The sequence below is a fragment of the Takifugu flavidus genome, chromosome 16 (genome assembly GCF_003711565.1).
Source record: "Takifugu flavidus isolate HTHZ2018 chromosome 16, ASM371156v2, whole genome shotgun sequence".
Lineage (NCBI taxonomy): Eukaryota > Metazoa > Chordata > Actinopteri > Tetraodontiformes > Tetraodontidae > Takifugu > Takifugu flavidus.
Window position 1 is genome coordinate 12978991 of NC_079535.1, and position 23765 is coordinate 13002755.

Below are 23765 nucleotides of genomic sequence, written 5' to 3' on the forward strand. Positions count from 1 at the left end.
GAATCGGACTAAACTGAAAACTACACGTAAGTCGGCGTCGCACAGCGATTTAAACTATTTATACTGCAAAATAAAGGCAAGATTTTGGATGATTTGGTCACTTTTTAATTGCACGATTCAACAGCCGTGAGATCCTGCACAAAAGTGTTTCAGCACTGCATTAAGAAAAAAAAAAAGTCAGAAACTGATATTTACAATAGATGCATCACTATGACAACTTATACATTATGTACATATTAGTCTCTGGTTTACTAGGACAGTAGTTACAGAATAAAACCCCTATGCTCATGTAACACTTCAGCTCTACAGGGAATTAACAGTGCTTAGAAAAAACAAAACTGGGCTACATTCACTCAAAACAAGGTTAGAACACAATAAAAACGAAAAAGACTTGCTGCAGCACCTCCGGACTTGCCCTTTAAACATGTTAAATGAGTAGAAGTTACAAAAATACCCTATTGCATCAGCTGAGTTTTCAGAAAAATGAAGTCAAAGTTAAAAGAAAAACAAAACCTGTTTGAGTTTAAGCTCAGACTTACACATAAAGGTGAAAAACGAGTTGACAGGCACTGTTGGGAGTTTAAATACTGTATCATGAAGATTCTGTCACGCCTGAATGCGGGGACTGTCTCCCCCTGCTGGTTGTGACAGTAATTACAGTGATCATGATAACGACGCCCCCTGGTGGCAGACACTGGTAAGTGCGTTGACTTAACAAGTGAAAATTGAACGTTTTGGTTTTTCCAGATCGGATTAACCAAAGTCGCGTCATAAAAACGGACTGAAACGTTTCCTGAACAGCTGAACGCACGTGCAGGAAATTAACCAGCATCAAGGTGTCTTCAGGCACAATGTTATATTTGTGATTGTTTCCAGTCTTCCAAGTTAGTTTTCTGACTGGACGCACATTTTAACAACTTGACTTAGTTTTGACAATTTGGTGATTAAAAAAAAGGGTTTGTTTAACAACACGACCTTATCGATCATGATTGCACATCAATAAGTTTAACAAAAAAATAAAAATCCTTCATTTATCCAGCAAAGGGCCTCAAACCTCCCAGTAGTGTTTTGATGTGAGGCGGCCATCTTTAATCCCTCTGATCTGGACATGCAGGTAGATTTAACCATTTATGTTGTTGAGTATACAAATACAACAAAAAGTGATCACAAGTAAACTGCACTAACAGAAAATCACATGTTAAAATCCAAAAGTCTACAGGTAAATGTAACCTAGGGCTACCAAACAGAAGGACTACCCATAGTGTCTCAATGGTCCATAGTATCTGCCATATATACACTTATATATTTATATATATAAAAATAAAAACATTCCGTTTGGTTACCTGTCACCTGACACCTGTTCCAGTAATGAAGATTTTGGTCATTGTTAGAGTTTAACGAGGCCACGCCCAGTTTTCCTTTCAGTACTTCTGCACAAACCTGCTCGTTTCTTTTTTCCTAAGAAATAAAAGAGGGTGGAAATAACATTTAAAAGCTGGCTGGGGGAGGGGTGACTTGGATCCACCTGACCGGTGTTTGCGCCGCACACCAGCGACTGAACCTGAAAAGGAAACATCTGCGATAACGGCGGGGGGGCGGAGCTTGTGAGACACGGGCGATTCCCTGATGTGGACGTACAGTGATTTGGTTCTGGAGACCGTGCAGATGTTAAATAGGGGTTTGTCTGGTTCACCAACCAGGAAAGAGAGTCTGGTTTGTTCTTCCGGCTCTGCGAGGGATCCAAGATCACTCCGCTTTCCTCTTGGAGCTCTTGGTTCTGGCGTTGGAGCCTTTAGGAGGACGGCCGTCGGTGCCGACCGGGCTCGTAGTGTTCGTTTCAGATCCGTCGTCCCGACCGGGGCTGGTGGGGACGTCCAGCTCCTCGTGCTCCTGGCAGCACAACTGCCCTGTGACAGGAGAGGGACGCAGCGCCCCCTCCTGGTGACACTTACAGAAGGAGTTGGGGCAGAGCTGGCAGAAGGCCTCCGAGTTTTTCCCGCAGACGTCGCAGTGGTGCCAGGGACAGTCCCAGCGTCCTGCAGGGGGACAACAGGCCTTTAGAGCTGGGCTCAGACCCAGACACGATACAGATGTTCCCACACCTGCAGAATCCCCCCACTAACTCAGAGTTGGTGTCGAGGATGCAGGTTTCTCACCAAAGGGCCTCTTGGTGAGGTTCAGGCAGGTCAGGTGATACGCTTTGGTGCAGGTCTTCTTGTCGCACAGCACCAGCTGACCGCCGTCGCCGCAGCGAAAACACTCGTCCTCCGACTTCTTCCTCCCTTCGCTTTTCCTCTTTTTGTACTTCCTCTTCCCTCGCTTGGCTTTGGGCTCGGCCGCGTGGCCGTTGGAGTTCTGCAGGAGGAGAAAGGACGTTTGTGGAGGCCGAGACGACGCCCCAACGCTCCCAACCGGGCTGGGCTGTCTGCTCACCTTTGGCCGGTCGCCCAGGAAACCGCTGCAGTTGGGAGCGCCGCAGCAGCACGCCGTCTTCTCGTTGCCGAGACAGTCCAGGTTATAGTTGAACGTCAGCTCGGTTCCTTCCACACAACAAAAAGGAAGAAGGTGAGTTTCGCCGCGAGGGCGCGCGTCCGCGTCCGGTCGCCCCGGGTTACCTGCTGGGACGTCACAGATGGCGAACAGGCCGACGCGCGTGTCTCCGTTCACCGTCCACTTCTGCGTCTCACAGTTGGGCTGACAGCTGTGGTTCATGAAGCGGGAGTAGTTCCCCTTCGGCCCGGCGTCAATGATCCGGTCCTTCGTGAACAAACGGCGCTTCAGGAATGTGTCAAACACAAGTGCATTCTGGGGCTTGTAGTATCGACTACTGTAATGTTACAGCCGCCCGTGACGCAACATCCCCAATGCAACACTGGCGTCTTCCTCTCGCTCCCAGTTCAGGAGGACGCCGCACGCCGACACACCTGGAGCCAAACGCGTTGCGGCACTGACCTTATCGATGGTCAGCATGTAGAAGTTGGTGACGTTGTTCTCCTGGGCGTACTTGATTCTCGCCCTGCACTCCTCCTCGTCGATCAGCTCGCCGATGTACTCGTTCACAAACTCGCCCTGCGTGACACCAGACCAGAAGGTCCTGACCCATCCAGCATCTGGCGGGAGATCCAGGTCTCTCAGAGGAGAACCCGCCGCGCTCACCTTCTTGATGTCCCTCAGGGTGATCAGCCCCCAGCCTTTGCCGGGGGTCTTGATGATCTTGGTGTCGGGGTAGAGCCGCTGGGTGAAGTCCTGGTTGCCGCAGCGCTCCCCGCTGGGACACACCTGCGGGTGGCACTCGTACTGCAGCATGCGGTTCAGACACTCCGACTCGAAGCCGCACGGCCTCTCGTCCGAGGGTTTGCAGTTGCACTTGGGGATCTCGGAGACGTCGGCGGCGTAGACCTGGACCTTCCCCACGGGTTTGTTGACCTTGAAATCAAGAGGAGGGGCGTTTTAATGACGGGCGCGGTAACCACGGCGACCGTGCCGTTAGTGTAGCACAGCCAGACCTTGATGAATTTGTAGGGGGGAGGTTTTCGGCTGTACTGCTGAGCTTCCTTCTTCTCTCGTTTCATCTTTATCTCCTTGAATCGAGCTTCAGCCTCCAGAAGAGCTGAGGACACAAAACGCCATCAACATCGGCTTAAAATCGTCTCCTCACATCAATGACAAACGTCTGCGTCCACAGCCGCTCGGAGGACGTTGAAGAGTCACCGTGCTTGAAGACTTTGCCGATGCCGGTCCTCTGGTACTTGCTGCCTCTGTCTCCCTCCATGTATGGAAACACTCGGCCCTGGTGAGTCCAGAAGTAGTCCCTGGAACCGAAGAAGAAGACGGGGAACTCTCCGATCTCGTGTCGAAGGTGCTGGATGTTGGTGGGGATGTTTCTGGGATGGTGGATCTCTGCCGGCCACCACCTGAGGACGACACGCTGCAGCTCAGCCAGACAGACTCGGGAACGTCGGGATGGACGAGGCTCACCTTCCCCTCACCTGTATTTCCCCAACTTCACCCAGATGATGTCTCTGTATTTGGGCTTCTTTCCGGCTCTGCAGTCGTTGCAGAACCAGCTCCCGTCGGGCATGGCGATGTTCAGGCAATCGGGGTGAAAGGCTGCGGGACACGATTCGCAGCACAGCAGCTGTCCTCCTGGAAGCAGCAGAAACCGGGTCAAACCAAAGCCGAGGCGGCGTTCCCGCAGCTCCCGGAGCGAGGAGGAGACCGACCGACCGACCGACCTTTGGAGCAGACGAAGCACCAGCTGACGTTGACGTGGCTGTGGTGCCTGTACGCCTTCTTGGCGTTAAAGTGGTTGGTGCAGATAATGGCGGTGCTGGTGACCATCTCGCTCCCGGCCGCCACGCACAGGTCGCCGGCGTGGTACGCCACGGGGCAGCGCAGGCAACGCATTAACCTGCCTACAGGTGAGAGCGCACGGGCGTTAAGAGCCTGTCGGCAGAGCCGAGGGGCAGCGGGGACGCGGCCTCACCTTTGCTGGGCTTGTGCTTGGTGCGGCTGCTGCAGCAGCAGCCCAGGCAGGTGTGCAGCGGGCAGCGGAACCCCTTGTTGTCAAACACCGTGAGCGGGTTGAGGCGGATGCACGCTTCGTGGTAGAACTTACCACAGTGGGGGACGTGGCAGCGCCGCACCGAGCCCTCCGACTTCTTACAGTGGAAACACGAGTGAACTCCTGGGAGACATTTAGAGTTCAATAGCGTGCTAACAACCATGCTAACAACCATGCTAACAACCATGAGTCACGCGAAGGAAACAAAAAACAGGTGTAAAACACAGCGGCAACAATTAAAACAGTGATCTGGCGCCTCAGGTCACGTGGCGTCCTGGGGTCTCACCTGTGCTGCACTCCTGACACAGCAATTTGTCCTCGAGCTCCATCATGCCCAGACACTGGAGGTGAAACATCCCACAACACTGACCTTCGCAGGGCACCAGGTCTTCACCGGCCGTCTCACAGGACTGGAGGAAGGAAAAGAGATCAGCAACGTGTTGGGAAGCTGCCAGGATGTGAGCGATTCCACGACGCCGACCTACCTGGCAGACGAACTCTTTCTTACGTTCTCCCTTCTTGGTGCCGTCCAGGCTGTCGATGGGCGAGTCTGGACGCTCTTCGCCCCCAGAGACCTGCAGCAGAAACAGCAAATGATCCCAGAAGTTCTGAAGCCATCGCCAGGGATCTGGTGGGTCTCCTGGTGGACCTCAGGCTGCAGTGGGCTCCTGTAGCTCACCTCAGGATCGGGACACGGCGACAGCCTCCTCTTCTTGGCCTTGGAGGCTGCAGCCTGGTTCTCTCCATCCTGTCTCCTTTTCCTCTTGCGCTTTGGTTTCTCTGCGTTTTGATCATCTGAGAAAAGCAGGAGTGGATTCCAAAGATCATCAAGCAGCTTAACAGGATGTGATCTGTTCAGAGACAAGACGATCTACCAGTGAGGAGTTCGGCTGCTTTTTTCTGTTGCTTCTGGGTTCCTGTCACGTCTTTCTCTGGTTTATTTCTTCTCCTCTTTTTGCTGCTTTCCTCCGAGGAGCCGGCCTGAAGACGTTAACAGGTTATTTGGATGAGAAGTGAGAGCAGCCGCTCGTCAAGGACTTCGATCTCACCTCTTTTTCTGCCTCTTTATTGATTTTGCGCCTCTTTTTGAGGCCCGGACCTTTGACTGCTGCCTCGCCACTCAGTGGCCTCTCAGGGGACGTTTTGGGATCTTGCTCAGCTACGATCAAAGGAGGAGAAAAAGGTCAAAATCCCCAAGAACTATTCTTCATTTCAGAGATTCCGGAATAGAAACACCACCTGCAGAATCCGTCCTCTGCTTAGCGGCAATATTTTTCTTTTGCCTTTTCTTGACACCTTGACCTGAACAGACACAAATGAAGCAGATTTACCCCCCGCCCCCTCCTGCCTGAGGGGTGCCTGCTGACCTTTAACCCCCCCACTAACCTGTAACTGAGAAGGACTCTGGAGCGTCTTCTGTTGGACGACTCTGCGCCGTTTTACGCTTTTTCTTCACAGGATCTGAACTGTTTTCCGCTGCAGACTTTTTTCTCCTCACTGTTTTTTTGGCTGACCGAGTCTGTTCGGACCCTTTTATTTCCTGGGACGTGTCGGCTTGTGCTTCCGCTGCAGAACTAAGAGGATCCTACAAAAACAACAGGCACAGCGTGGCTGAGGTCGGGCAGGCTCCCACCTAAAGGACCCGATGTGACCACGCTCTTCTCACCTGGCTCTCTGCGGGGGGATGAAGCATTTCTTTGGAAGAAACGGCGCCCTTCATCTCGGCTGAAGTGCTGTTGGAGAACTGAGCCGTGAGATCTCCCAGAGGATCTGCTGGCTGTGAAGGGAGATCTGGCTGCGCCCTGAACTCGGGGTCACGATCCAAGCTGGCTTCTGGTTTCAGCTTCTCCATGATGTGGGGGTTCAGGCGAGGCCCTTTGTCGTCGTAGAGGAACAGGAAGTTTGCCATGCGCTCCTCCACCGGCATGTTGAGGGCCTCTTTGGCTTGAATAATTCCCATATTCCACTGAGCCCTGAACTTACGGGGGACCGAGGGAGCCATCTGCACAACAGAGAACAATAATTGTCCGTCTGAGGCCGCAACAACACTCGGGACAGGTGCAAATGAGCCTGTTGGCAACACCAGTTGGAAAACGTCTGGCGTGCATTTAGACCGTCCCAGACCTGGACTGTGTCCGACAGCAGAGGACGGAGGGGACGCACCTTCTTGTGGGCGCTGCGTGATGCTGGCGGCTTCTTGCACTGACACAGGTCGTGGTACTGATCCTCTCCTGTGAAGGGCACCGTGTTCTTCTCAAAGACGTAGCCTCTCTCAGGTGCATCTCCAAAATACTGCACATGGTAGAGGACGCCCGTCTTGCTGCTGGAGGCTGCAGGATGAAAGACACAGACACAAAAGGTGTTCCGGTTAAACGGGCCATGGGAAGAACTCACTCAACCCCTGCAGGCTGAAACGGCACCTTTCTGTTTCTGTTTGAAGTGACTGTTGAAGTTGGGGTCTGTGGTCACCATGCAAGGCCACCAGGGGTACCCCGACACCTTTGTCCACACCAGATCCCCAACAGAGAGTGCGGTCAGCAGAGGAGACTCTTTGTGTTTGGCCTCCGGCTTGAGATCAGGCTGCAGAAGAGAAAGAGGAGACTTTATGTTACAGCCTTTTACGCGGTAGAATGATTAGAATTTTAACGGGGTCTAATCCAACATGTTTGGACCCAGAGTCACGTTTTCTTCATCTTAATATTCAAGATTTCTAAAAATTCTTATACCAACAGGCAAATTTAAAGGATTAAATGTTAATTAGATGCAAAAGAGAGGCAAACCTCGCCGACGGCTCCACTTGCATCTTTAGCATTTACGCTGTGGAGCGGCTCTGCCGGGACGGGAGCGGGCCTGAGGCTGGCCTGCGGCTTCTCTTTGTGTGGCCTCCCCCTCCTTTTCTTCGCATCCTCCCTCTTCTCCGGTGTACGTACAGTACTTTCCGTGGTCGTGGCCAAACTGGTCCCATTAACAGAGCTTGGTTGGAAGGGGGGCTGCTGTGTGACCACCTGAGGAACAGTGACCTTCAGCTCAGGTTCACTGTGGGAGCTGCAGTTGTGCTGGTGGGTCCCGTTTGTGGTGGGAACTTCAGCGCTCTTGAGCAACGGCTGCTCTGGAGTGGAGAGTTTAGGAAGCGTGTCCTGGTCCCCGTTCAGCACAAGGGAGGTGAGGTCTTTGAGCCTCTCGTGGCTGTGGTTACCGTGACTGTGGCTGGCCATCTTCTGGAGGACGCTGTCCTGTAGCGTGGCAGCGAGATGAGCGGCGGCTTTGTCCATTAGCATAGAATGGTCGCTGCTCATGTCTCCTCCATTCTTTCGCACGCTGAGGGGCTCTGGTAGCTGCTTCATGCTGACGGGGTTGGCTGGTTCAGGCATCGAAGGCAGGGAGCTCCCTTTGCTGTCCATCCCATCGAAGCCCCTCAAAGCTCAGCGAGCTGCAGAGAACAAGAAACTTGGTTTTAACATGATGCATCAAACAAAATGGTGCTCGTTCCATAACTATAAGGATGAGGAAACAAAAGACCTGTTGAGCCTCAAAGTTTTTACATAAACACTAAGTGTAACTAACAAAAAGTGGGACGATCAATGCAGATTCTTTGGTCTATTCGAGCAGCAAAGTTTGCACCGTGCAGGAAATCTCTGGCGGCGACGTTTTAAACCTGCCTTTCCTGTTGAAACCCCTCAGCTAGCGGCTAATGGTGACGAGCAGGTAGGAACCAGGTAGAAACCAGGTAGAAACCAGGCCGGACCCAGGTAGGAGGCAGGCAGGACCCACCGCCGCATGTCCGGCGACCTGCGCCGCGTCACCGCAGCATCACCGGCGAGAAACCCGCGGAAAAGGAAGCAGCTGATGGAGCCCGAGTACCGATAATGGGCTGCGAATATCTGGGGCAATTAAGCGCTTTGCATTTCAATTAGATGCGATAACGCTACTTTGTGATTCAAGGGGAAAAGTGATCTCAGGGCAATTAGTTGGTACTTGTTTTAATTAGCGCAGGGTGAAATGAACACAAAGCGAACCGTTAACTTTCATCGACACAAACTAATCGCACAACTTGTTGAATGAAATTCGCAGGCGCCGCAGCTTCAAACAGCGTTTAAGCGTTCGCGTCGGGCCCCGACTACCACCTGGACCACAAGCCACGATGGGGCGAATCCCACATTTCCACGTACAAACACTCGGCATTACCGTGCAACGGCGCGTCAGTCAGCCATTACACATCGCTCCAGTAAATAGACCCAGCCGCCACCCGAGCTGTGCCTCACGCACTAGCTAACAGTGCGGGGTAGAGACACAAAAGCGGCGGAGCACCACGGCTACGCCGCCGGACGGTTGTCACGGCGTGTAGCCGGGGCTGGGGCACTATCCGCGACCCACGGGCGCCATGACACCCAACTCCGAAAGCGACCCGTGTTGGCTAAAGCTGCCCAGCCGAGAGCACTCCGGGCTGCGTTAGCACCGCAAGCTAGCCCGCTAGCTAGCAGCTACTCCCAAGCTAAAATGGATGGTCGACCCAGAACAAGTGAACAGCCGCCGGCTAGATTCTTCGGCGAAGACGCCAAAGTTAACGACAGTTTCTGCGTAGTTACCTGCCGGTTCTCCGCTCGGTTGTTAAAGGGAAACAAGGCTCGCATTCATCCTGCGTTGCGAAGGACTTTCATTCAAGTCGAGCCGAACGCTTGCGGGAAACTCAAACTGTCCGGTCGACCAGCGCGAAAAATACTGACTTCCGATTGGTTGGGAGCGGAGAGCAGCTCCAACCGGCCCTTTCAAAAAAAACCCGAGCTGGAAGCGGCTCCGTCCCGGGGCGTCCCCGGCGGCCGCGTCGTGTGGGAACGCTGCTATTATTAGTGGAAGGACAAATGTAATGAAGTGGACATCTTGTTGTTGGATTGACAGCCTCGCTGCTGCTTTTTTATTTTCTCAAAAATATCATAAAACTCACCCCTAAACTTGTGCGTCCATTTCTCTGGTTGATAACAAGAACAGCAACCTGGCATTTGTTCTTTTTAAATACCAACATATAGAGTAAATGTAATCCTAAACTTAAATAATTACTGAGGGAATTGAGGAAAACTACCACCAACATCCGCTAGAACCTCGCCTTTCACAATAAAACACCGTTTTTGTCCATCCAGCCGTCAGTTTTCTGCTGTCACGTTTTCCCCAACCGAGCCCGTTTATAATATTCACCTTAATATTAAAATATTGGTTGATTGGAGGTGTTAAATATTATTTACACATTTTTTAGACCCCAAAACTACGGAAGCGGGGGATCTTATAAATCATTAATACTTCTCAATCCTCTTTTCTTTTGTAGTCGAAATGAGCCGACGTGCTTTTAATTTGTAAACCTTCTCTCGGAAGTGACGCCATCGCATTGACGTCACTTCGGAACCTGGCCCGGTTAGCTGTCGCAGACGGAAAGGACACAACATGGAGCAAAATTTCGCCATCTACAGTTGTTAGTTCTTTGTTGCCCGTCGGTAACCTGCGTGGATTTAGCCGTTCCTGCGTCCCGGTCCGTGTAGCCACTTTCGGGGCGACGTCTAAATCAGAATAATCGGGTTCTAGCTTAGCCGGCTTGCTAGCTCGCTACTGATCTGTGACTGTAAAGGGAACATTTCCGTAGAAAGATCCCGCATGGCGTTAATCCTGTTTACCAGGTCCAGGGCACCTTTGATAAAAACCTCCAGATCTTTGAAGAACGAATTCAAAAAAGGTAAGTTTTACTACGCATTAGTGTCATTGGGGAACCTCCCCGTAGAACTTGGTTGAGCCTGTTTCTGTTTCTGTTGACGATTCACGCCGCAACTGTATGGTTATTCGTTTGTTTCGGTATTGGTTTAAGTTTTGCTGCTGGTAATTTGACAGGATGTCTGTTTTATCTGTCCCCCTTCCCCCAACACACACACACACACACACACACACACACACACACACACACACACACACACACACACAGTGTGTTTACAATGGCTGATGGTTGTGACAGAGAATTGAGATGTAGAAAGGGCTGATTTGAAAGAGGCTTTACTTTCTGATTACTACAACGTTTGTACGTTTAATGTGTGTGTGTGTGCGCGTGTGCGCGCACTGGTGACCAGTCTAACGTGTATTCCTACCTCTGGCCCATTGAGTGCTGGGATGGACTCCTGAACCTCCCTGAAACCTGGTTAGGAACAAGTGGCAGCTCCCAGACGTTGGAGTTGTTTTTCTTCTTTTAGGTTTATTTTACTTTGTTGTCCGTTATCAAAAGCTGAACTCTTGATTTTGGTCGATTGCATTGGTTTTCTCCCACATGTCTTATCATTACCAACCAAAATAACCCTTAAAATGCGCATGCTAGGCTTTGATTCCAGCAATAAAGCAATCCCATAATTGTTGGTGTTGTGTAAACTAATATGCAGTGGCGGGAAGTGGGCCTGGGTCAGACGAGGACGGTTCCTGTCACCACATGTTGGGGATACGTAACATCGGCTGCTATCAGAGAGCTTCAGACTGCTGCTTTAGGAACCGCTCTTATAAATAGAAGAGTGGGTGACGAAGAGTTGTTCTGTGCTGGACGGAGTGAGAAGGTTCTGTTGGCTCCCAGCCCAGGTTGTCTAACAAACCGCCGGGTGTCCACGGGGGGAAGGTCAGTGCCTGTTGAGCTCTGTGGTGTCCTGGAGATGCAGATTCAGGAAGTCAAGATTTCATGTGACACTACAGGATTAAACGCACCGTTACTGGGCTGTGAGCACATATGGGATGGCGCCTTCTTACTGGCCGTTCTAGCTGTTAACTGGAAAAAAGTTCACTGCTCTCCCAGATTTGCAGATTTTTCCCTCTTTTAATTATGATTTCAGGGCTTCATTCACTGGATTTTCCTCCTCTCTGCTGCAGCTGACCCAGGGGAGGCGACCCAGAAATGTGGGGGTTTGTGGGTCCTGTTGTCACAGGACCTCTTTGACCTTTGGCCTCCACATCAAAGCCAAGCTGTTGAAAAGTTTCGACTGCTTGTCGTGAAACCGGAGCGTTTTAGCTTCAGGCCGGTTAAACGTGCCGCCAGGTCAGGGAGGAGTGGGCCGCCAACCTCGAGCCGTCTGCCCCGAGGGCACTTTGGTGTCATGTGATGCGTCTCGGGCCTATTTGCTGATCCGTCGCTCAAACGCCAACGGAGGAATATTCCTCGCCTTCGCTGCTGGCTGTGAGCCACATGACTGTCTAATGTCTCGGCACGACCGGGTCGAGGCCCTTCGGCGTCGGATCGGACCTCGCCCCAGGAAAGACCTTTAAGTTTAGGAGGCATTTGCATGTAGACGCACGATTCTAATCAGGTGGCGAATGATTGACTCGTGTGAGTCACGTTGGGAAGATCCCAGCGTGACCCAACCGTCCTCACGGGCGCGGAGAGAACGTCCACAGCCGAGTGAAGCTCTTCCCAGCTGGAGGGGAACAGGAAAAATCCAGGATTTTCCTTTGTCACAGTTGGGGAAAATGCTTCCAGTGAACTCTGGGATGTTCATCCAGCCCTTACTGGATTCATTCCAGCCGGACACGTGAAAGCCAGTGTGTGGGCGTGTCTGGGGGCGTGGTCACACCCCGTCCTCTCTAACGATTGGCTGGGATGGTTCCTGAGCTCTGGTCTCTCTTCCAGGCCCCTCATCAACATGGTGGTGATATGGGGGGGTGGGGTGGGGGGGGCAGCAGCCCCACCGCTGGCCTCCCTGTGTGAAGATGCAGGAGTATAAAGACAAGAATGTTGTGCTCTCAAAAGACATTTAAAATAAAGAAAAGTGGTTTACAGAGTCGGGTAGGAGGTCATTGCGCAACTCTTAAACTCGTATCAGGAAATCAAAGTTTTCTACTCTCAGCGTCATTTCACCACAGCACTGCTTTTTGTTTTTTTTTTCTCTTCATTTCAGGGAAACTACAAGATGGTGCCTGCCTGAACTGCACAGTGCTCAGAGTCAGCAGCCACAGGTAAGACAGTTATGTGCTGGGATTATTCCACCTCTGCAGAGTGCTAACGTGTTTGTGTCTCACATTCAGAGTTTGGAATATTTGTGTCACTTTGTAGCATTGCAAATTACCTTTGTAGTTTATAGCCTCTTTAAGAGAAGGTTTTGGGATACGTTTGAACTTTTTCAGTCTCTTTCTTGACCTCAGAATTTCTGTTTTAAGCAACGTTTCGGTTGAACAGCAGTTTTCTGACGCTCTCTGTGGCCTCCTCAGAGCTGATGGACTCCAACTTGGAAGCCTCGCTCATGTCTCCTCCTGCGGTCCTGCTCTCCCGCTGTCGGATGTGGCCCAGCTGGACTCACAACGACCCCGCTGTGCTTTGTTTTTGGGGGCCTCCCCTTCAGTGTTCTCCGCCATCACAGCAGGGACGCAGTGGACAATAGCACGACCACAGGACATCCGGGGGATCAGGTGGATACACACCTCCAGGAGGAGATGGGACGACTCCAAGGTGGAGAAGTCTCTGCGCTCCTTGAAGGACAAAACAAAGAAGCTGGAGGAAGGAGGCCCGGTGTACAGCCCCACACTGGACGCGGAGCGCGTCAGGAGGACGCTGGGACAGAGGGTGATCGATGAAATAAAGCACTACTACCACGGCTTCAGGCTGCTCTGGATCGACACCACGATTGCCGGGCGGATGCTGTGGAGGGTGCTGAACGGTCACCCCCTGTCCCGCCGCGAGAGGAGACAGGTGAGCGGCAGAATCTCGCCGTCAGAGAGATATTTGGAAAAGCTGCTGTCTGAAGGCATGTTTCCGCAGGTTTACAGATAAGCAGGATGAGTTGGGAGATTAGAGCTGGCTGCACAGCGCTTTACTCTGAAAGGCTGTTCTAAAAGGATGTTTAATCCGCAGCATCTCAGAGCTAATGGGATTAATTACAGGACCAGGCTGCATGCTGAGTGTTTACACACCACACACACTCTGCAGACCGCACTGCCTGTTTAACCCGCTTTAGGAGACACTTTAACCGTTGACTCTTTGATTACAAAGTGTCCTGAGCTAATTGCGCGTCCATTGAGTGTTTTTTTGTTGACACGTTGCCTATGGAGCACTTTTAAAACTCAGATATTCCTCCTAATGTCAGTGTTTATATAGTGTTCATATCTTGCCCAACACGTGGGTGTAATAACGTTAGCACCAGTTGGCTAGCTAGGTTCAATCCCTCACCCCCTTCCAGAATTGGCTGGCTGTCGTCATCTGAGGGATCTGCTGCTCTCGATCCATCCAAGGTGAGCGGGTCAGCCGGGGCCACTCTTCCCGTCACCGTGACCCCACTGATACCGTCTTAGTGGCCTTTATTGGCAGGTGTAAACGCTCCGGCTAAAGCGTGAAAGTCTGAGAGCTGAATGCTCCTCCGCTGTCCTCAGCTCGGAATGTTTCCACGTGATAATCGCTAAAAACAGACCGGCCAGACTAAGAGTATTGAGAAAGGGACCAGATGACCAGGTTCATGAGCGTCGGACCAACGCTTTCCCACCAGAGAACAACAGATTCCTGCTCAGGTGTAATTTGATGCCAGGACTTTAGACGGAGCTGCTGGCATTTCTGCAATGCAGCCCGACGGGTCAGGCTGGCGATGGTTCTGGAGCCTCTTCGTAGAGACGTGAAGCAGGATGGAACTCGTCACCTTTTACATCACCTCATAATGTCGAGGGAAATTTCCCGCCGACCTTGTCCGGCTCGATTCCGGCACAAATTAGCGACGACATTAGTGTAACATGAGATTAGCGTTTTGTGTTGTATCCAGTTTTGTGTGCTTGAAAACCTTTTTCCATTCGGCACACACTGAGCCCCATAGCGTGATCATGCTAACTGGTGTGAAGATTGGCTGGTCACCCCCCCCATTCTGAGCCCACACCTCCTTTCAGATGCAGCTGACTCCCTGAGCCCATCTCCTGTCCTTTCAGTTTGACCTGCACTGGTTTGGCCTCCCTAAGCTTTCCCTTTCATATTAACTGAGAATGCCAAGACCCTCATTTAGGGCTTCCTCTCTTTTTTAAAATGGGTTGCCCCCCCTCCTCCTCGTGCCCTTTTGATGTGGAACCATGGGTGATGATATACATGTCAATGGGCCAGCGGACAAAGGCTCTTTCACCCATGCTGGCCTAATTCCATCACCCAGTGACTCCACAGGTGGAGAGGGCCAAGAAACCAGGGCTGGTGTTTTTGACTGGTTTTGTGGATGGAGGGATTGTGTCCAGGGACGGAGGTAAGCCAAAGCTGGACACCTACACAATGGCGCTAACTGGTGTCAAACCAGTACCGCTACGGTCCAGCAGTGTTTGGGTCTGTGTTGAACAAATGTGCTTGTTGTTGACTCAAGTTGGTGAGTTTTGAGCCTCGTACGTTCACTTTGGTTTGAGTTTCCATGCAAATGGTGACACAGGGTGAGAAGTGCTGACTGTTGAAACTGTTGTGACAGGGTTGTGCAGGCCGATTGTACAAGGAAACAAAGGAAGTCGATGTAAACATACACGATCCTGTCGGCTTTAGCTCCCACTGATGCTCCCTGCTGGCCAACGGGAGTAATACACCTGTATTATGTACGCCTGTGTCACTTGTGATTAACATTTAAAATGAAAGGTTATTTGTAGACCCGCCAGCATGACACAAAGTGTGCATGTGTGAGTGATGCTTTGATTAAACCGTCTTTCTTTCCCAGTTTCTCAGAACGTGTGCCGATGTCTTCAGACTTCTGCCCTTCCTGGTGTTCATCATCGTCCCCTTCATGGAGTTCCTGCTTCCTGTGGCGCTGAAACTCTTCCCCAACATGCTGCCGTCCACCTTCGAGACGCAGTCAAAGAAGGTAGAACTGACACTAAAAGATAAGACAAATTAAAGATGAGGATTCTTTTGTGGCGCCAACGCAAGGCAGTGAGCAGAATAACTGCCGTATGTTTGATCTTCCAGGAGGAGCGGTTGAAAGCAGAGCTGAGAGTCAAACTGGAGATGGCCAAGTTCTTGCAGGACACCATTGAGGAGATCGCACTGCGAAACAAGGCCGCGCAGAGTAACGCCACAGAAGAGTTCTCCACCTTCTTCCAGAAGGTTTGTGTCTATGGAGGAAAAGGACTCGTCGCCATACTGCCCCCTGGTGGTTAAATGGCTGAATTGTCTCTACGTTCATTTCGTTATTTTCTTTTTACGTAAGAAAAAGAGCACTCCTGGTTTATTTATATTGTCTCTCTACATCACTGCCAATGTGCGAGATTCTCGGTCGCCCACAGTGATTTTACACCTTCATTTTTCTTTAGATCCGGGACTCTGGCGAACGTCCCAGCAATGAGCAGATCATCAAATTCTCCAAGCTGTTCGAGGACGAGCTGACGCTGGACAACCTCACCCGGCCTCAGCTGGTGGCCCTCTGCCGCCTCCTGGAGCTCCAGTCCATCGGCACCAACAACTTCCTGCGCTTCCAGCTCATCATGAAGCTGAGGGCCATCCGAGCAGACGACAAGGTGCGAATCTTAGCGACCACTGGCGTCCACGGTGCCGCTGACCTTTGTGACCCTTCATGACCTGGAGGCTCTGTGTTCAGCTGATTGCAGAGGAAGGTGTGGAGAGTCTGAACGTGAACGAGATTCAGGCAGCCTGTCGGGTCCGAGGGATGAGAGCGCTGGGCGTCACGGAGGAACGACTGAGAGAGCAGCTCAGCCAGGTAACCACGGCAACCAGAGGCTGTTTTCCACATTGGACTCCTTCCCCTTGCGTTTTGCGTCCCTTGGATGGTTGAACGTGTCTCTGTGTATCTGGTAGTGGCTGGAGCTCCACCTGAACCAGCAGATCCCCACCTCCCTGCTCCTGCTGTCTCGAGCCATGTACCTCCCGGACACGCTGTCCCCCGCCGACCAGCTGAAGACCACGCTGCAGACGCTGCCCGAGATGGTGGTACGCTAACAGCTCTGGTCTCCACTGCAGGGGTCACGCCCGCACAGATCGGCCGCACATTCAGGTGTTTCTCCCTCCTCCTCAGACAAAGGGGGCCCAGATGATGGTGGCGGAGATGGAACTCTCCAAAGTGGACAATAAGACCAAACTGGAGACGACGCTGCAGGAGGAGGCGGCCATACAGCAGGACAACAAAGACCGGGAGATGGAGCGGCTGGCCGACGCCGCGGAGAAGGCGGCCAGGGTAACGGCCCCTCCCCATTGGTTGTTCCAGCAGCCTCTTCAGCAGCTTCTAATCCATTTGTCTTGTGCTTCTTCCTCAATGCAGGAGGAGGAACTGGAGCTGGAAGCTGCTTCAGCTAAAGCTGAGCAGGCTGCTGATGCAGAGACGCTGAGGGACACGGCCCCCGTCCTCGACGCCAACAAGGTAACGTCGCTGAGGCTCGCTGTGGTTTTTGAGATGCTGTGAGGCCACTTAAGGTTAAAAAAACAAAACAAACCCCACAACTTCCCCACATCCTGAAGTTTGTCACCTTGTTTCTACATTGTCGCCACTTGACCAGTTTCGCCATTGTGACCCTTTTTTCTCTGATCGCTTCTCTTGATTGAACAGTTTGGACATTGGCAGACATTCCTGCACTTCCAGGTTAGCGTTACTGATGACTGACTGCACCCCCCCCCCCCAAATGTCCCTCCCTCACCTCTCCTCTCCTCTCACTTTCTGGTGGTTTCTCTATGCAGACCCAGATGAAGCTTAAACACTCCTTCCATATACTTTAGTTGTTTTGACCATTTCAGAGTGTGTGATTATTCTTATTGTTGGCCTGTCCTGGCTCACATCTGGAAAACCCTTTTCCCCACATCAATCCTTCCAGGCTGAACCTCTCCCGTAACTCTTTATCAGGTGGTCACATGAGAATGCCTGAGCGTGCTCCTCAGCTTCCCTCTTTGTTCCCTCTGTTCACCTTTTTGACGGGCAGCCTCTGAAACCCTTCCGTGAGGTCTACGTCCCTGGACGTGCTGCGTTCAAGGTCCTCACCTGTGCTCTCTGTGTTTCAGAGTGAGGAGATCACCAAAGAGGAGATCGACCTGCTGAGCGACGCCTGCACAAAACTGAAGGAGCAGAAGAAACTTCTGACTCTGGAGAAAGAAGAGCTGGAGGAACTGAAGGACGACGTCCAGGAATACAACGAGGTGCCGCAGAGATAACCAGCTTTACACATCAGATCGGAGCCCAAGTGGATCCATTTTTCAGCAGAATATTATGATAGATCTGAGGGTTCTTATAGAGGATGATGAGTTCCATGAGTAGAACATCTCAGCTCACAGTTCTTATCTGTGACTTTCAGGATCTGGAGGAGATAAAGAAGGAGCTGTCTAAGACTGGCCAGGAGAGGGCGCTGGAGGAGTCCAAGGCCAGCAAGCGTCTGTCCAAGAGAGTCAACCGCATGATCGGACGCATCGACAAGATCATCCTGGAGCTGGAGAAGGACAAGGTCATCCTGGACGGACAGATGGACAGCGGCACCAGCCCTCCCATCGGGTAAGAGCCGTTCTCTAGATGGCTCGTGCTAGTTTTTGCTCTCAACTGACACGTCTCCTCAGCGATCACATCATTTTATTCCAGCTTTTAAAATGTGTCTGAAAGTTTATGCTCGACATTTTTATCAACATCACTGTCATCTCCATTACGTCCATCAAGCTAAAACGCAATTAAAGGGTCTCCAGAACTGAGAAAACTCATGCTAGTTCATTTCCAACAGAGAGGAAAATCCTAATTGATTCCAAATTTTACAGATTATTCTTTACTAAACGTAGCGATGCCTCAAGGTAAGATGAGCCAAGCCGCCATTTGCATGGTTGTTGTGGAAAAAGGTGTGATGATTGTACACCAGAGCATCGACTCGCTTCCATCTTCCCTCCTGTGGCGTCATGAAGCCGCCACATCATGAAATACTCTCAAACTTGTTTGTTTGGAGGGTTTCGGGAAGAGAAAACTGGCTTTTCTTCTGTTTCAAAGACACCGAAGAGTCAGAAGTGTTGAATTTTGATCACTAAAGTTGACTTTGATCTGTGTGGAAACTAATCAACGACTGATTTTTCACGCTGAATCAAGTTTGAGGCGGTTTTGTTCAGCTTCTAACCTGTGCGTGAGTGATCGGTGCCATCTGGGCGCCTGTTGCAGCATGTTGTCGCCGTCCGTTGTCACCTCATGTCCATCCCATCTGGTTACACGCTGTTTCCTGTATGCAGTCTGTTCTACACCTTCAGGGAAAACCTGATCAGCATCGACGAGCTCATCGCCATCATGCGGCAGATCCAGAACATTCCCGAAGACAAGCTGCAGCGGATCGCCGAGGCGCTCGATGACAACAAGGACGGCAAGATCGACATCGACGACGTCATCAAGGTCGGTGTTGGGGGGGGGGGGGGGGGGGGGGGGGCTCCGGGCCACCGCCGGACTCCTCCTAGAATTTCACCTTTGTCTGCTCTCGCCCCAGGTGGTGGAGCTGATCGACAAGGAGGACGTGGACATCTCCACCTCTCAGGTGGCCGACATCATGGTGATGCTGCAGAAGGAGGAGAAGCTGATGGAGAAGGAGAAGGCCAAAGAGAAGGCGGAGAAGGAAAAGGCCGCCAAGGCGGGCAGCTAACTGCTCCCCCGCGGAGCCTCGTCTGCACAAACAGACCTGTGGCCAGTCTGTGACTGGAAGAGACTCGGCAGGTAACGGCTGCTTATTCCTCACAGCACAAATGGATCCTCTGAGAGATGGTTGTCAAGGGAACGCAGAAGGAACGCACATATTTTACCACTTTGTCCAACGCGCGTCCAAACCTCATTCCAGGTTTCCTTTTGGGTTGCAGCTAAAGCAGCCGTCTGGCCCTTTCATTTCATCCTCATCCTCATCTCAGAAGTCAGACGTCCTTTCTGGAATTTGCACAGTAGAAATCATTTGTTTTTATTCCTCCTTCCTCTCATGTTGTGGTCAGACAGGGTAGACAGGGTAGCCAGGGGAGCCAGGGGAGCCAGGGGAGCCAGGGGAGCCAGGGTAGCCAGGGGAGCCAGGGGAGCCAGGGGAGCCAGGGGAGCCAGGGGAGCCAGGGGAGCCAGGTGTGTTCATCATTCCCAGCGCTCAACATTCATCCTAAAATATGGAGTTTGAAATCCTAAAACTGATTTAAAGGCTGGAATTACTCCTCAATTTATGATTACGATTCTAGTTCTAATCCAAAGACACGATCATGAACCAAAAAAATGCTAAGCTGTCGACGACAGGGTCGATGGCAGATGTAAATATGTCCGCAGTAGTAAAGCGACCCCAGCGTGTCCTGAGCGTCGCTTTGGTTGTGTGTAGTTTGTGTAGCTCAAACTGAAAGTGGCCTTTTCGTTCACGCCGGCGTTCCGAATCTCTGAGGAATCCAGCTGAATCCAGTGGCGGCAGATTTATGTAAATGATAACAGACACCTGATGCTGTGGGCCAATCATGGTCACCACCCTCAACCGCTCAGCTTTCTTCATATTTGCTATTTTTCCCAGCCTATTCTGTGTTTTTATGCAGCAAAGAACTGAAATAATCACGACTGGCAGCCTCATATGATGACGCCAGGACCTTTTTTTTTTTGATCTGATTGATTTATTGCTAATTTGCTCTTGTAGTGATCCATCCGTAAGCATAGACCAGCTCTGGAGACGGGCGACACTCGGCTTAAACCAGATCCCAGATGAGTAAACGGTCTCAGTCCCAGTTCAGGTCCAGTCAGAGTGATGGGAGCTGGGTAAACACTGGCTCCTTACACGGGCACCTCTCCGCTCTGCCGCAGGCTCGTGTTTAGCTTAGAAGCCAGCCGGCGTGGACGTGACGCACTCGCCGCCGCATAAATCAGCGCTCGGTGTAAACACGCCGCCAGAGAGTTGTGACAGCGTCTCAGTTACACTTGACTTTATAACCCCCCCCCCCCATCTGCCTGTATCTGCCGCTCAGCGGGTCAGAGGTCACAGGGGTCAGTGACACCTAGCGTGATCAGGTCCTCGCCATCGGCCCTCGCCTTCTCCCCAGAAACCCCCAAAGGCCACTTTAGTTGCTGTTGAGGTTTTGTGTCGTTTGCGTCGCCCCCTGGTGGACACGAATCTGCGGCACTGCTGATTCGGGTCCGTCTTTACTGTCCGTTGTTTCCGTCCGTCGGCGTGAGTTCGCACTGGTCACGTCTGACCGCCGCCGTTTCCTCTCAGGGTGTCGCCGTTTCCCACCAAACCGTCCTGAACGATGAGTAACTGGATCTGGTGGACGAGACCAGCAGCTAGCGAATCGTCTCTAGATCCCGTTTGATTTTTTCAGATTATGAGACGAGAACAAAGGTACGATTTTGCTCCAAATCCTCACCTGCTTGATGATTGTACAGACCTTCAAGACTGATGTAACCTTTGATTTTTAATGATGGCATTGTTGTTGCACTAGCAATTACCACTAGAAGAATGTTATTTTTGTAGTTTCCTGTTGAGGCGGAAGGATGCAGCGGAGCAGCAGAGAACAAAGAGAGTTCAAAGAGTTTTGAGTCCTGCAGCCGCGTCTGGAAGCTGAAAACAAAAAAAAAAGAAGAGAAAAAGACGAAAGATGAACGAGAACGTTCAAGTTTTCAGGCTTTAGAAGAAAAAACAAATCAGGAAATCTTTATAATCATTATCAAATCAGCTTAGAAAGATGGGAATTATGGTTATTTATTTATTTATTTGATCAGATTTTTCCTTTTTTACATATTATTCGATCAAATGTGCGATCAGAACTGGAGTTTTGTTTTGCCACCGTGATAAAAATAATCTTTCTGTTCAATAAATCACAACTGAAGCTGCTGTCTTCTGTTCTCATTGTTTCCATCATCAGTCATTTTTGATTTCTTCCATCATTCTTTCATCATCTTCTGTCCATTCTTCTCCTGGATGTAATCCTGGACTCATTAAGGTCAATAAAATGTCTCTTAAGCCACTGAAACAAGGCTGCAACAATGCGCCAGTCGAAGAGACGGACGTCCACGGAACAACGGAACGTTTTTCCTTAAATCAGGAGGAACCGGGCTGATTTATTCACATCTTCCCCTTTCAAAACAATGTTTTTATTGTTCAAAATGAAACGGCAGAAGAACAAACTGTTCCTGTTTGATAAGACTCATGCAAATGTCTTGATTTCTTGTTTATTTGGATGTGAAATGAAATTTTCTATTTGGCTTGATTTAAACGCGTAGTACCATCGCCCGACCAGAGGGTGGCGCTGTTCCCATGTGGTTCTTTTAGAACAGAGGAAGCGGCCTCAGATAATGTACTGAGAGCTGACGCCACTTATTCCAAAATTTTAATGTAGAACCGCCAACTTAAACATTTCAATGTAACGCAGGAGATGAAAGAGAGAGAATCGATCCTTCGTGATGAATGAAAACGAGCTCGAAAGGCGCCGTTTCTAGAGGTCGGTTCTCCCTTTAAGGGAAGGATTTGATGATCTGTGGTGGAACAGCAAACATCACTCGGATCTTTTGGGTTCTTTTTCTGTTTGGTGTTGAGCTCTGACGATGGTGAAAGTGAGTTTCTGCCTAAGTGGCCACTTAAACGGCTGATTTTAGACTCCACTAACTGCCTTGGCTCCTTCACTTCTCATGTAAATATCCTGACGAGTTCTGTGGAAGCAGATAGAAAACATCTGGCTCCAGATGTTCCCGCTGACACGTTGTCTCTGTGTGGATCTGTAAAGTTCTCTCACACATAAACTCACCGCCAACACTTAAAAGCTTCGCTTTGCTGATATTTTCACCTTTGCTGTGAACAAAATAGCATGAATTTAGGAGGCAGTTGGATTTACGTGTGTAAACAAATAAAATGAGCACATTTGCTGTATTTAACATCTGCACGACTCCTGAACATCTGCTACAAGCTAACTTCTGCACAGCTCGCTGTTACTCCCTCATTAAATCACATCAGATTTACATTTACTCTATTAATTCTTAATTTTCTGTTAAAAAAAAAAAGCAGAAAATGTGAACGAAATACTTTGGTGCTAACTGCTAATGCTACGGAAACGTAAACATCTTACAAGCTCATTGAATGCAGCAACATGATGACGATGATGATGATGATGATGATGCCTTTTCTCTGCTGTGCGCCAGTTGCGTCATCATTAGCTTAGCGTAGCTTTGCCCTCTGAAGGAACGGTGGCTCGTGTGAATAAGACGTGTTGTTACCATTTGTGTTACATCTGAGCGGCCTCAGCTGCAGCCTCGTCTGTTGAGGCGTGTGTTTGAGATTTAATGATTCCTTCAAACAGCACCGACGAATGTCTGATGTCAAAGAACCCTGGTGGAGATCTGAGAACATCTGAGTGGTTAAAAGTTGTGATCTGCTCTCTACAATGTGCAATAAACATCTCAACACAATGTCCTCCTGCTGGTCCATCAATGGGGGGGGGGGGGGCAAACACTGGACCTGAAGGTGTTCTCTTGTGGAGCCTCTTCAGCCTGAGGAGACATGAACCAGTCCTCAGGCTGGGGGCCGACGATATCAGGCCAGACGGGGTCAAAGGTCAAGCTGACAGGTAGAGCCCAGGAGGTGAACCATCGCCCGAGCCGCTGTGCTGCATCCCAGGAACCCGCACACCTGTCAGAATCTTCTCCAGGCGTGAAAACCAACACGAGCCGAGTTGGCGCTGATCCTCCCGGACCGGGCCCCTCCACCAGCACCAGGCCCCTCCACCAGCACCGTCCCCCGATGAGCCCGTAAACCGGTTCTCTTTGTGTGGACGGGTGCCCCTCAAAGATGCCTGAACACCAGCGACGCCTGTTCCTCCACAGTGGATCAGACCAGACCACATTCAGATCATCTCGGGTTCTAAATTGGACCGTTTGTGCCGGCCGCCGACTCGGTGCTGCCCCCTGCTGGCAGGAGGCTGCAGTGTAAACGCTCTTTATTGTGTAATATCAGAACCACGTCGGCCCAGTTGATCTTACCGAACTGCTCACAGCCCCCAGCCTACAGGTGCCCCCCCATTAGCACAGCAGGCTTGGTTAGGTGGGGACACCCAGAGCGTGCAGGCAGGTCCCCCCCCGTCTCAGCACCTTTGGAAGATCTGGAGGAGCCACGAGGACCAGAGAGATCGAGGGGAGCAGGACTGGAATCGGCAGCACCAGCAAGAGCGTCTCCAGAGAGAACCAGGACGACAGTCTGAGCTGCTGTCCCAGTGGGCCAGAGGTCACCAGAAGGTCACTAGAAGGTCACCGGAAGGTCCACTTGTCTTCATTTCAGTTTGAAAATGACTCTTCTTAACATGCAG

The 23765-nt window shown here is 51.0% G+C and overlaps 2 protein-coding genes across 7 annotated transcripts; one reads left to right on the forward strand and one right to left on the reverse strand.

The window, feature by feature from the left end:
• Window positions 1–82: 82 nt before the first annotated feature.
• On the reverse strand, window positions 83–9321 carry nsd2 (nuclear receptor binding SET domain protein 2). Its single transcript, XM_057011758.1, has 23 exons — window positions 9151–9321; window positions 7345–7994; window positions 6985–7144; window positions 6728–6894; window positions 6231–6566; window positions 5951–6149; window positions 5804–5866; window positions 5614–5723; window positions 5440–5545; window positions 5244–5359; window positions 5050–5139; window positions 4851–4974; window positions 4487–4687; window positions 4236–4415; window positions 3990–4146; window positions 3712–3914; window positions 3507–3610; window positions 3157–3426; window positions 2953–3069; window positions 2616–2757; window positions 2434–2540; window positions 2157–2355; window positions 83–2036 (listed from the first exon to the last, which is right to left on the reverse strand). The coding sequence occupies exons 2-23, from the start codon at window positions 7963–7965 to the stop codon at window positions 1747–1749; spliced, it is 4062 nt and encodes a 1353-aa protein (XP_056867738.1). The 5' UTR covers window positions 7966–7994; window positions 9151–9321; the 3' UTR covers window positions 83–1746.
• Window positions 9322–9927: 606 nt separating this feature from the next.
• On the forward strand, window positions 9928–22872 carry letm1 (leucine zipper-EF-hand containing transmembrane protein 1). 6 transcript variants are annotated; one of them, XM_057011762.1, is made up of 16 exons: window positions 9928–10283; window positions 12469–12526; window positions 12779–13256; window positions 15229–15372; window positions 15477–15614; window positions 15821–16024; window positions 16105–16224; window positions 16323–16454; window positions 16540–16698; window positions 16783–16881; window positions 17068–17100; window positions 17514–17648; window positions 17804–17997; window positions 18252–18284; window positions 18708–18864; window positions 18956–22872. In XM_057011762.1, exons 1-16 carry the CDS (start codon window positions 10205–10207, stop codon window positions 19106–19108), a joined length of 2316 nt encoding a protein of 771 aa, XP_056867742.1. In that variant the 5' UTR covers window positions 9928–10204; the 3' UTR covers window positions 19109–22872. The 6 variants fall into 6 exon arrangements, 5 of the variants coding, with proteins under 5 accessions (XP_056867742.1, XP_056867743.1, XP_056867745.1 ...); XM_057011763.1 differs by having other exon boundaries at window positions 18726–18864; XM_057011765.1 differs by lacking the exon at window positions 18252–18284 and having other exon boundaries at window positions 9929–10283.
• The last annotated feature ends 893 nt before the right edge of the window (window positions 22873–23765 follow it).

Bases quoted from the DNA above. Each gene is read 5' to 3' on its own strand.
- nsd2 (XM_057011758.1), bottom strand. From the start codon at position 7,965: ATGGACAGCAAAGGGAGCTCCCTGCCTTCGATGCCTGAACCAGCCAAC. The intron at 6,150-6,230 runs GTGAGAAGAGCG...TTGTTTTTGTAG, and splicing joins ATCCCCCCGCAGAGAGCCAG to GATCCTCTTAGTTCTGCAGC. The intron at 5,140-5,243 runs GTGAGCTACAGG...TTTCTGCTGCAG, and splicing joins CGCCGTGTCCCGATCCTGAG to GTCTCTGGGGGCGAAGAGCG.
- letm1 (XM_057011762.1), top strand. From the start codon at position 10,205: ATGGCGTTAATCCTGTTTACCAGGTCCAGGGCACCTTTGATAAAAACC. The intron at 13,257-15,228 runs GTGAGCGGCAGA...TTTCTTTCCCAG, and splicing joins CCCGCCGCGAGAGGAGACAG to TTTCTCAGAACGTGTGCCGA. The intron at 18,865-18,955 runs GTCGGTGTTGGG...CTCTCGCCCCAG, and splicing joins ACATCGACGACGTCATCAAG to GTGGTGGAGCTGATCGACAA.